Source organism: Aquarana catesbeiana, linkage group LG03 (assembly GCF_042186555.1).
Source record: "Aquarana catesbeiana isolate 2022-GZ linkage group LG03, ASM4218655v1, whole genome shotgun sequence".
Taxonomy (NCBI): domain Eukaryota; kingdom Metazoa; phylum Chordata; class Amphibia; order Anura; family Ranidae; genus Aquarana; species Aquarana catesbeiana.
The window spans coordinates 703068582-703081429 of record NC_133326.1 but is presented as its reverse complement, the minus strand read 5'-3'; the positions used below and the strand labels follow the sequence as shown (position 1 = coordinate 703081429).

General features: G+C 46.3%; 1 protein-coding gene across 2 annotated transcripts in view; it reads right to left on the bottom strand.

Moving 5' to 3' along the window:
• The window catches only part of LOC141133608 (NACHT, LRR and PYD domains-containing protein 3-like), a 219622-nt gene that overhangs the window by 144288 nt on the left and 62486 nt on the right, over nucleotides 1–12848 (bottom strand). For both annotated transcript variants that reach the window (XM_073623085.1, XM_073623084.1), the window contains exon 5: nucleotides 5533–5598. In XM_073623085.1, coding sequence (XP_073479186.1) covers nucleotides 5533–5598 — 66 coding nt within the window. The remainder of the gene's footprint in view (nucleotides 1–5532; nucleotides 5599–12848) is intronic.

The following is a 12848-nucleotide window of genomic DNA, read 5'->3' as shown; positions in this document are numbered from 1 at the left end:
GAATTTAGATTTCCCCTGCACAAAATCCAAAAAATGAGATCCATGATCTCAGTTTTTCTTTCAAAAAGAAAGGTACTCCTGAAAGAGGCTCAATCTCTGTTGGGTCTTTTCACCTTCACAGCCCGAGTCATTCCAATGGCCAGGGTGTTTTCGCGCGGGTTTTCTTTGGCCATCAAAGATCTTAAAAATCCATATTCTCATATTTTTATCACCAAGAGCATACGGGAAGACCTTAAAATTTGGGATGCATTTCTGTGTAATTTTAATGGTTCTACCATATGGCAGCAAAACTTTGTTACCAACTATCAGCTGAATTTCTTCACAGATGCAGCCGGGTCTTCAGGCTTTGGAACATTTATGGATGGTCATTGGTGCGCTGGTGAGTGGCATCAGGATTGGTTACAGAAGGACATTCTTCAGAACCTTGTCCTTCTGGAGCTTTTCCCTGTCAAAGTTTCCCTTGTAATTTGGAAAGATGTTTTTACAAACCGCAGAGTCCTGGTTCACACTGATAATAAAGGTGTTCTTTATGCGGTTAATACATTATCCTCTAAGTCGGATCCAGTGATTAAACTGCTACGTTTTCATGTGATACAATGCATGTGTTTTAATATCTGGTTGAAGGCAGAGCACATTGCAGGTGTACGAAATAACATTGCTGATGCTTTGTCTCGCTCGCAGTTCATGAAGTTTCGGGAATTGGCTCCAACATCGGATCAGTGTGGAACCCCTTGCTCAGATTTCCTCTGGGGCTTGATTTGGAGTTAAAGGGGTTGTAAAGTTATTTTATTTTTTTTTTTTTAAAATAACAAACATGTTATACTTACCTTCACTGTGCAGCTCGTTCTGCACAGAGTGGCCCCGAACCTGGTCTTCTGGGGTCCCTCGGCGGCTGTTTCAGCTCCTCCCCGCAAGCATTTACCACCTTAATGCGAGGGCTCGCATGGTGGTGAGTGCTTGCGGGCGCGCTCCCGTGATACAGCCGGCGGCTATAGCCGCTCGCTGTATCACTCGTCCCCGCCCCCCAGCGCGCCGCGTCATCGGATGTGATTGACAGCAGCGCGAGCCAATGGCTGCGCTGCTTTCAATCCATCCACTGCAGCCAATCAGCGACCAGGCTGAGCTGCAATGAAGATGACGAGGACGCGCAGCGAAGATTCGAGGCGTCAGGTAAGTAAAACGGGGGGCCTGGGGGCGGCGGTACTGTCAAAAGTTTTTTCACCTTAATGCATAGAATGCATTAAGGTGAAAAAATTTTTACCTTTACAACCCCTTTAATACTTGGTAACCTCAAGAATTCGGTGTCGAAGAAAACCTGGTTAGACTATCGCCTATCTTGGTCCAGGTGGTGTTCCTTTTGTCGAGATTCGGGTCTGGATACTCTAGTAGTAACCTCTTATGTCTCTCTGTCTTTCGTGTCTTCTTTGATTCAGTCAAACCTCAGCCCAGCTTCTGTAAGCAAGATCTTAGCGGATGTTTCCTTTTTTTTTAAAAAATTGTGGGTTTATCATCTTTAACCTCTTTCTATCAAGTTAATCAAGTATTAAAAGGTTTCAGGAGGTCCAGACCTTCATTGGATAACAGGCGCCCTATTTCGGCTGCACTGTTGGTTGATCTTCTCAGGACATTGGAGGAAGTATGCTTCTCAGAGTTTGAGTTCTTTTTGTTCAGAGCTGCCTTTTCGGTTGCCTTTTTTGGAGCCCTCAGGATTGGGGAATTCACAGCTGAAAATAAAAGGTCTTCCTCATTTCTTCGTGGTTGCCATGTTGTTGCGTGTGATGGATCCCTTAACCTTTTCCTTTGCAGTTTGAAATCCCTGCCGATAGGTGAGGGTCATTGGATTTTTATAGCTAATTCTATCAACCCTACAATATGCCTGGTTTTACTAGTTTCTAAATATATGTCAGACCCAGTTCTGAGGACTCCTTTTTTATTCATCAGGATCTGTCCTCCTTGACTAGGTATCAGTTTTCAGCTGTCTTGGCTGCCTGTTTAAAACGCCTGAACCTCTCAGGTTTTTGTTTTTCGTCACATTCATTTCGTATTGGAGCAGCCACCACACCTGACTCTTTAGGTTTTTCAGCGGAAGCTTTAAAGAGAATAGGCCATTGGGAGAGCGATAGATATAAGATTTATGTCCGCCCTGATCTGTTAACTTTATAATTTTCTTTTTCAGGTTCTCCCAAAACAACTTTTTGGATAGTAGGACATTCCTACATTTTCTTGGCTGCCAAGCATGCCGAAACTAGAACCTACTCCACTAATTTAGGTCTGGACTCTAAGTCTTTTACAGTTTTGTGGTCAGGTATTAGGGGCTTGAGATGGCGTAGCCTTAGAAATCATTTAATTCACTTAGCTAGCATTTGGCCTCCCCCCAAGTGTTAGTTATTAATGCTGGGGCCAACGATTTAGGAAAGGTCAAGACATGGGATCTTCTCTGTGAGATAAAGAAAGATCTTTGTTATATAAAGCTTTTGTTCCCAGATGCTATACTGGCATGTTCTGAGATGATTCCTCGTCTTTTATGGTCTCCTGCCGGTAATTTATTCTATGTAGACAAGATTAGGAGATGTCTCAATAGGACAATCCATAGCTTTCTAAGTTCATCCGGTGGTATATCTTTTCGCCACTCCGAATTAGAAGGTTTTGTCCAAGGTTTATTTTGGAATGATATGGTCCACTTATCTGTGATAGGCTTAGATATATTTAATATGGGTTTGCAAAACTTGATTGAGTCAGCCACAGTGTTGGGGAGGCCTCGGCCGGCAGCATTGCTGCTGACCTCAGCCAGTGGGGAGTAGTCGTCCAGCATTGTTTGGATGGACACCGTTTAATTTGTTCATTTTAGCCAGGATGGCTTTATATTCTTTTAAAAGAAAATGGAGTACTATTAGGTTAACCCCGTGGATAACACCGTGGTCATATAAATTACCAAAATAAATAATTTTGTTTGAAATTTTTTAACAGTGTATGTCTCTTTATTGTTGAATCCCATCTGTACTAGCCCATGAAGGGTCATAGCATTATGCTGGGGCCTGCATGGGATGGCTCAGAGGGGGCTGCAGTTTTCTCTCCTCCTTTTCTATTTGTTTCAGGTTGCCATTGGTTGCCACTGTTTCTCCAGGCAGCAACAACCGGGGGATTGGTAGTTAAGGGCCAGCTTCAGATTGGAGGGATTTGGTGGGTGCTATACCAGCGCAGAAGGAGCCTATAAAAGGGGCTGAGAACAGTGGCTCACTGACCGTTTGGCACCAGGACAAGCGACGCCCACACACCCGCCCTAATATCGTCATGATGTTGTCCAAGTGGGGGAGTAGTCGTCCAGAATTGTTTGGATGGACACCGTTTAATTTGTTCATTTTAGCCAGGATGGCTTTATATTCTTTTAAAAGAAAATGGAGTACTATTAGGTTAACCCCGTGGATAACACCGTGGTCATATAAATTGCCAAAATAAATAATTTTGTTTGAAATTTTTTAACAGTGTATGTCTCTTTATTGTTGAATCCCATCTGTACTAGCCCATGAAGGGTCATAGCATTATGCTGGGGCCTGCATGGGATGGCTCAGAGGGGGCTGCAGTTTTCTCTCCTCCTTTTCTATTTGTTTCAGGTTGCCATTGGTTGCCACTGTTTCTCCAGGCAGCAACAACCGGGGGATTGGTAGTCAAGGGCCAGCTTCGGATTGGAGGAATTTGGTGGGTGCTAAACCAGCGCAGAAGGAGCCTATAAAAGGGGCTGAGAACAGTGGCTCACTGACCGTTTGGCACCAGGACAAGCGACGCCCACCCACCCGCCCCTAATTTCATCATGATGTTGTCCAAGTGGGGGAGTAGTTGTCCAGAATTGTTTGGATGGACACCATTTAATTTGTTCATTTTAGCCAGGATGGCTTTATATTCTTTAAAAAAAAATGGAGTACTATTAGGTTAACCCCGTGGATAACACCGTGGCCATATAAATTGCCAAAATAAATAATTTTGTTTGAAATTTATTAACAGTGTATGTCGCTTTATTGTTGAATCCCATCTGTGCTAGCCCATGTACATATGGTTTGAAGTACCACAACAACTGTGTTTACAGTGATGCTCTCTCCCTTCCTCTCCCCTACCTTTACTTCTCTTATTTTACTCCTTATATTTTCCCTGTCTTCCTTTATCCCATATATTTTTCTTTAACGTTTACACATTTACTACAGTTCATTATAATTGCACATGTTTTGTTTCAAGCGTATTATGTATCGACAAGTTTATCTGAATGTACTGAATATTGTGCTACTTTGGATTGAGCACGGGTTCCCACTATATCGGGCTGCGGATTGCACAGGAGCACTGTTCCCCATTTCAGGGACGAATCAGCAGGGCCGATTCTATGCCTGAATTCAGCCCTGAAACGGACCCAAAGACGCACAGCATTTTTGTGCAGTGCGCTCCGCAGCGGCACCCGGAGATATGGGAACCGGCTCCATAGGGAGCCAGTCACATTCTCCTATTATGCGAATTAGATGCGGGGAAACGCACATCTAATTCGCATAGGTGTGAACCCGGGCTGAACGATTTATAGCTTATACTGTTGTATCATTGAAAACTTCAATGAAAATCTATTTGAAAAAAAGAAAATGGGGTGACCTGACTGTTGATAGAAGATCTCCACATGAAAAGAAAAGGAAAAAAAAATAAGAAAGCTATAAGACCACAAGTCCCAGCATAAAACAATACATCCATACTCCTGGCACTAGGCACAATGACTGGAGGCCTATAGTAGAGAAGGGGTTTTAAGTCCAGGGAAGACTGTCCATAGGAGGTGCCAACATTTTTTATGCCTAGTGTTCTACTCCTGTAGATGTTGCTATAAAACCCTGTTTGGTCATGGATAAAGAAGAGGCTGTGTCCATCAATGAACATAAGAGAAACCTTCCTTTATCTTCATAGAATGTAAGAAGGTAAACAAGGTAAAGCAAGGTAAGCTTTTAGAACCACTTTAAGTGATATTACAGATGATAACTAGGAATGTACATCTTTGTATGTTTATGATTATTAAGTGAGATCCAATTCTCCTCTATCATTCAGGAACAAATCATCATGATTCCCAGTCCTGTGATTGCTATGAAATCTCTGACATGGCGCACATATAGTATTATTCGCAAACACATCTGTTGGGTCATGATGTCACAATACCTCACACAGATAGAAGCATTCTGACATCTGAAGTTGGCAGGCTACAGTTTTTAAAGGGCAATACAGTAGTCCATTGGCGAGAACACGTTTTATAGATCCATTTCCTGCTATGAGCTTCTGGCTGTGGATTAAAATGGAATACAATTTAGTGTTCAAGAACTATGAACCTGGTAACAGAAGACAGACTCCAGATCCAGTATAATTGGTGTACATAGATCATCATTATAATTTCTACAGATTCAGATCTAGAAGCCCTCAGTGGAGTAGCTGGTACAAATGAAGTGTAATTATTCCAACACCATCTATGCACCTTACACAAAGTGATTCCTGTGATAGATACGCTACGGTTTTATTTACCTTTCAGCTCTGGAGTCAGGGAATGTCCAAGTTCATCCAGCAGAATCTGATCCCGCAGACCGTCACCTATGGAGAGGAATATAGGTTGATGGCTCTGAGTCATGTATGATTGAAGCTGACCTTTCACATACACCAAGCTACACATTAGAATTATGTCCAAGCAGCAGAATATAACAAATCCTATGTTACATGTAACATGTCAGAGTAAAGTTCTCTATATTCTGACCATATATAAATATACAGAAGTGATCTGATTAAGATTGTGTTCTGAATAAGTGTATAAAATAGAGTTGGGGTGTGATATTGGAGTGGAGAGAGATAGAAAGGGGCTCTGTTCATTGCTACTAGCAAATTAGTTTGCTACAGTGTAGAGTGAAAATAGTGATAGTGCAGTGTTAGTGTAGTGCGACAATTCATTTTTATAATTTAGTGTTTCAGGGCGTGTTTACTGCAGTACATTAAGGTGCATTAGCGCACGTTTACTGAAGTATATTAAGGTGTATTAGCACACGTTTATTGAAGTATATTAAGGTGTATTAGGGCACGTTTACTGCAGTATATTGAGGTGCGTTCGTGTATGTTTACTGCGGTATATTAAATTTTTACATAGTTAGTCAGGTTAAAAAAAGACACAAGTCAAGGCGCATGTGCGGAGCCTGACTGGACAGACATGTGCGATTAGAGCTCCGCTCCACAGGGAACCACACCGGAGCCATACTCACAAGAGAAGCTGCACAACGTCTCCTGCGAACCACCCGGACCTCGCTGAAACCACTGTGCACACCAGCATGGTCGGGGGGGGGGCCCCAAATCAAAATATAAGTCAGACAACATCAAGGACGCTCTCTCCCGGCATATGGCCACCTCCTCCTCCCAGTCACAGCCCTGCATGCCGCGATCAACTAAAGCACAGCTCCAGCTCCACGGACTGAAAGCACTGGACAACAACAATGAGTCAGACTCAGATACAGGCAGCTCACAAGCTGTCATACAATCCTCCATGTTCAAGCAGTTTGAGAGGATGCTCCACAAAGCCCTCAAACAGACATGTGACCATATAACAGATAAACTGACTCACAAGATCAGGGAACTGGGGCAGAGGACAGAAGAGCTGGAGGTCAGGGTGGATGAGCTGGAGACACATACCCAGCTTTATACTGCAGAGTTTGAAAACCTCAAGGAGGAAAAACATGATTCTGCAGGCATGACTTGAAGATCAAGAAAACAGAGACCGCAGATCCAACATAAGGATTAGAGGAATCAGGAGGCAGTACTTGATCTACATGCCACCATGTTGGCTTTATTTCAAGAGCTGCAGCCAAGCATCCCAGTGGACAGAGTAGAGATGGATAGGGTTCACAGGGCCCTGGCCCCCCGCAAACCCAACGGCCCACCAAGAAACATAATCGCCACCCCCCCTCTCCTGCACCGCTCTAAGCACCATAGATAGATAAATTCATGCATTGCATGAATCTACGGTCGCTGCTGACACCCCCTATTCAGGTGCCCGGCCCATTTTCGGGCGCCGTTCATCTGAATTACACCAGCGGGGGTGTTTTTTGGAAGTACCTGATTAGAGCCATAGGCTCTAGTAGGCGCCCAAAAATATGAGCAGTGGGCACAATGCTGTGCGTTCGTTTCTCACTCAGCTGTATGTTAGCAAAACGAAGGAATTCGCTTTGCTAACATTGAAGTGCCTCTTAGCCAATCAGGTTTCCGGGTCTGTGTTACCTGTCACCTGATTGGCTGAAATGACAGGTGCTGTGATTGAATGCCTATCAGGCGTCTTATCATAGCAGAGGACGAGAGGAGGAGCGGGCAGGAGAAGACATCAGGGAAGAAATGGAGGACACCAGACACTGCTCGCCACCTGCCGCCATCACCCGCTGCCCACCCGAGACAAGGTAAGTGCCGGGCAGACAGCTGGGGGCACAGTGGCAGCACTTGGGGTACAATGGCAACATTTGGGGCACAGTGGCAAGACTTGGGGCACAGTGACAGCATTTAATAGGCACCATGGCAGCATTTGGGGCACAGTGACAGCATTTAATAGGCACAGTGGCAGCATTTGGGGCACAGTGGCAGCATTTAATGGGCACAGTGGCAGCATTTGATGGGCACAGTGGCAGCGTTTGATGGGCAAAGTGGCAGCGTTTGATGGGCACAGTGGCTGCATATTAAAGGCACAGTGGCTGCGTTTGATGGGTTTTTTTTTCCAGAATGTTACAGTTTTTGAGCACCAGCCGCCACTGGTACCAAGGAACAGCTGTTGGCAGCAGCAAGGGGCAAAGACTCCCTATCATTTCAGGGCCACGCATATTATTTGTTCGCAGACATATCCCAGCTCACTGTGACCAAACGTCGAGCTCTTAAACCCCATCTACAGGTGCTTCAACGCAACCAAATAGCATAACATTGGGGATTCCCATTTTCTGTACGATTCACCCACCTGGAAACCAAATATATCTGTCGCACGGGCAAAGAGCTGCAATCAGTCCTAACAGACCTGGGCCAGTTAGAAGCAACCCCACATAGAGATTCCTCCCGAAGGCGTTCAGCTTCTTTTTCACCTCATAAGCAAAAAACAGGCAGCCCTGGACAACCAACCAAATTCCACATGCCAGAATCTGAAAAGAGGACGATTCGACAACCCTGCACCTTCCACTGAAGATCCCATGGACTGACCATACTTGCTATACCGACGCATGCCACTCGGGTCCCTACTTTGACCCCCTGGAACGGATGGGATTTTCTCAGGCACCGACGAATTGGAACTTCCGCCACCAACCCGGCCATTGTTGAGGAGTCTTCCCATGGACATTTTAAGGCCTGGGCTACACGGATCCACCTGAACACCCCCATAGGGTCACTCCGTTGTACCATATAGGCCTTGACTCTATTCCTTAGGGCCCTGTGCTGTTACCACACCCAAGTGACCAAGCGGGGCTACGTTTCCTCTGCTCCTATCTATCCCGCATACGATCCCTCCATTACACTATACCCCAGACGTTCCATGCCTTGTTAATGGCTTGGGAGTGAGGAGTTGTTAGACATGCTTGCATTTCATAACCAAATTTTCCTCTTCTGACAGGTTCATCAACCGAGATACTGCCCAGTCCTCTATAACCTTGCAGTACACTCGCTCACTCGCGTTCATTTATGTTCGTAACTATATTGCTTAGTTATGCTGTTATTTTGGTTTATTTTAGGTTTCTCCTTTTTTAGTTTTAAAATGCTTTAAAATGCTTTCTCCAGTGTTAGGAACAACTTGCTCCCAACGGCAACTGTAGAGCCTCCACGGGGCCGCAGACTGCCCCCCTTGGATGTTCTCTTACCCTGTTTTTGAGAACTGCTATTTTATTCTTGGTTGCAACACATAGGGTTATACTCTCTTACTGTGTTCTGCTTCTGTCACACTTTTTTTCTCTCCCCTCCTTCCTCTCCCTCCTGGCACGGAGGTGATGGCTCCCCTCACGGGACTCGCCCTCTACACATTTATACAGCCATGGACCCATTATGGCCCCCATAAACATTCTCTCCTTGAATGTCCAAGGCTTAAATATCCCCCAGAAGCGCACTAAGGCTCTGTGATCCTTCGCAGCCACCAAGGCCCACATAATCTGTCTACAGGAGACCCACTTTACAGATTCACCCTCCCCTAAATACCTTAACAGCTCTTACCCCCAGGTCTACACTGCTTCAGCCACAAGCAAACAGAGAGGGACTCTTATTGGTTTCCATCACTCTATGCCATTCACCATTTCTTCACAAATCAAAGATCCGGAAGGCAGATACCTCCTGATCACTCAGACACAGCAGTTATGGTTATGTCATATTACGCTCCCAATTGGAACCCGATGGCCTTTCTCTCCCACCTCCTGCAGGTGCTAGATAAACACAAATATGGTACAATAATTCTTTGCGGAAACTCCAATCTTACCATCTTCCCTTTCCTAGACAAATCTCCTCCTACATCACCTTCTACCCCACTTAAACAAAATTTCCAACACCTGCTCACCAAGTATAACTTAGCCGACACCTGGCGCAAACTCAACCCAGTCAGCAAGCCCTATTGTCATGAAGATCCTGCCAGTAACCGGCGTCCCAGGCGCACGGGAACCCGGCAACGGGTCACATTGCGCATGCGCGCGCGTTCACGGGTGCGGCCACGCACGGGCACGTGCGCGCACTCCCGCTGGTGTCAGGCGGGCTATTTAAACCTGCCTGTCACACTCCATCCCCGCTGTCTGCTCTACAGCATTCTGTGAGTGTTACCTGATCTGATCTGTGTATCCTGTTATCTGACCCGGCTTCCTGTTTGACAATCCTGCTATCTGCCTGCATCAGACCCTCTTGGCTTGCCTGACCATCCCTCTGCATTACCCCTGGTACCTCTGCTGTCCGAACGTTACTGACCTCCGGCTTGTTGACCCTGCGCTGTGTTCATCAGCTTCCAGTCTGCCATTACCTGCTGTCTTTCCTGGTTCCAGTCCAGCTTCCGGTCTGCTATTACCTGCTGTTGTTCCTGGTTACAGTCCAGCGTTTTACAGGCTATCTTCTGCTGTTGTTCCAGTCCAGCGTTCCAGGCTATTACCTGCTGTTGTTCCAGGTTCCAGTCCAGCTTCCAGTCTGCTTTTACCTGCTGTTGTTCCTGGTTCCAGTCCAGCGTTCCAGGCTATCTTCTGCTGTTGTTCCAGTCCAGCGTTCCAGGCTATTACCTGCTGTTGTTCCAGGTTCCAGTCCAGCTTCCAGTCTGCTATTACCTGCTATTGTTCCTGATTCCAGTCCTGCATTCCAGTCTCTGTCCTCAGTCTACACCTCAGTCTACTGACTCCAGAGGGTGCCACCACTACTGGACTTCCAGCAACTGTTGATCCTGCCAGGCACCCATACCACTCTTCACTCCTGGCCCTCTGTCTCCATTCCAGGGGAACGGGAGTGGGAGCTGTAAGGGAGGTCTTTTCCTGCACTTCAGGCTCACAACCTACCAGGTACGTGACAGTAGCAGACAGCCATGTCTGAGCCTGAGCAGGGAACGTCTCCCATGGAGGAACTCTGTGCACACCTGGCAGGATTGACTGAAGCAGTCAAAAATCTGCAGCAAGGATACACCAGACTGGAGGAACGAGTGTTAACCCTGTCTAACCCCATTGGGGCCCAGGGAGCTTCCTCTGCTCCTGCTCCTTCAGTTGGGCCTTCCTCAACGGTGGTGATGCTTCCTCCGGAACCTAAGGTTCCCACACCTGAACGTTTCTTCGGAAATCGCCATAAGTTCAGAGCCTTTCGCAACTCCTGCGAACTATTTTTTGCTCTTCAGCCACGTACCTTTTCCCTGGAGGCTACAAAGGTGGGCTACGTAATTTCTCTACTCTCTGGTGACCCCCAAACCCGGGCCCATCGCCTCTTAGAGCGAAAGGACATATCTCTGACCAACCTCTCCACTTTCTTTGATGCACTAGGCCAGTTATATGATGACCCCCAGCTATCTGTATCTGCAGAGGCGGCCCTACACACCCTTCAACAAGGTCGCAGAGCAGCAGAGGATTATGTGGCTGAATTCAGGAAGTGGAGTGTGGACACTAACTGGAACGATGCGGCTCTCCGTTACCAATTCCGGTTGGGACTTTCTGATCCTCTGAAGGATGAACTGGCCAGGGTGGGTACACCACAGACTTTAAATGCTTTAATCGATCTAGCTATCCAGATACGAGAGCGCAGGTCTGAGAAAGCTATGGGGTCTTCTCGTCCAACTTGGGTTACCCCTAAGGTTCCCCATCACCCATCATCAACACCACCTACCTCCACGCTTAACTTACCTGAGCCAATGCAATTAGGAGTCCTGCGGCCTTCACTCACCCCAGAGGAACGACAACGTCGTCAAGCAAATAACTTGTGCCTGTATTGTGGGGAACCCAGGCACTATGTCAGGAACTGTCCCCTTAAACTCCGTAAGTGTTTATCCCTATCTACTGACTATGTGACACCTCCGGTTAAAAATACCACTCACCTTGCTCTTCCTCTTCTGCTACAGCTTCCAGGGAGGGATCTACAAATCACCGCCATTATTGACTCAGGAGCTTGCAGCTGTTTCATGGATTCTCGTTTTGCCATCCAACACCAAATACCTTTGTCACCTAAAGCCCATGGACTCTCTATCCATCTAGCTGATGGGACCGCTATCAAGTCTGAGCCTGTCACCCAAGAGACTATGCCAATACCCGTTTTCATTTCCAACGTCCATCAGGAACAGCTGCGCCTGGACATTATCGCTTCACCCTTGTTCCCCATAATACTCGGCATGCCATGGTTACAGGCCCATAATCCGGACATAAATTGGACCACGGGTGAGGTGACCTTTCCCTCTCCTTACTGCCAACAGTTTTGCAGAACCCAGAACATCCAGGAGAACTCTACTCTGTTATGCCTAGATACAGATCCTAGTCTACTTCAATCCATTCCTTCCGCCTATCATGATTTCCTGGACGTATTTAGTAAACAGAGGGCAGAGGTGTTACCCCCTCACCGGGCCTATGACTCTCCCATTGAGTTACTTCCTGGTGCTGAAATTCCTTTTGGAAGAATATTTCCCCTGACTGAGGTGGAGCAAGGGGCATTGAAGGAATACATTGACGAAAACCTCAAAAGAGGTTTCATTCGTCCATCCACATCCCCCGCAGGTGCTGGCATCTTCTTCGTGCGGAAAAAAGATAAAACCCTCAGGCCGTGTGTGGATTACCGCGAACTAAACAAAATTACCGTGAAGAATCGGTACCCTCTCCCCTTAATACCAGAGTTGTTTCAGAGACTGGGGACAGCTACCATATTCACCAAACTTGATCTCCGTGGGGCCTACAATTTAGTTCGTATTAGGGATGGAGACGAATGGAAGACCGCTTTTCGTACCCGTTATGGACATTTTGAGTACCTCGTGATGCCTTTCGGCCTGTGTAATGCCCCTGCTACATTTCAATACTTTATTAATGATGTGTTACGTGACTTTCTAGACCTGTTTGTCATCGTCTATTTAGACAACATATTGATTTTCTCTTGTTCCCTTGAATCCCATCGCAGGCACGTCAAAAGTGTATTGGGCCGACTTCGACAACACGGTCTTTATGCAAAGGCTGAAAAATGTGAATTCGAACAGGAAAGTATTCCATTTTTAGGGTTAGTCATTTCCAGTAAGGGCATTAAGATGGACCCCCAGAAGGTCACGGCTGTTCTAGGTTGGCCAGTCCCGACTGATAAGAAAGGAATCCAGCGATTCGTTGGATTCGCTAATTTTTACCGCAAATTTATTAAGGGGTTCTCAGCCA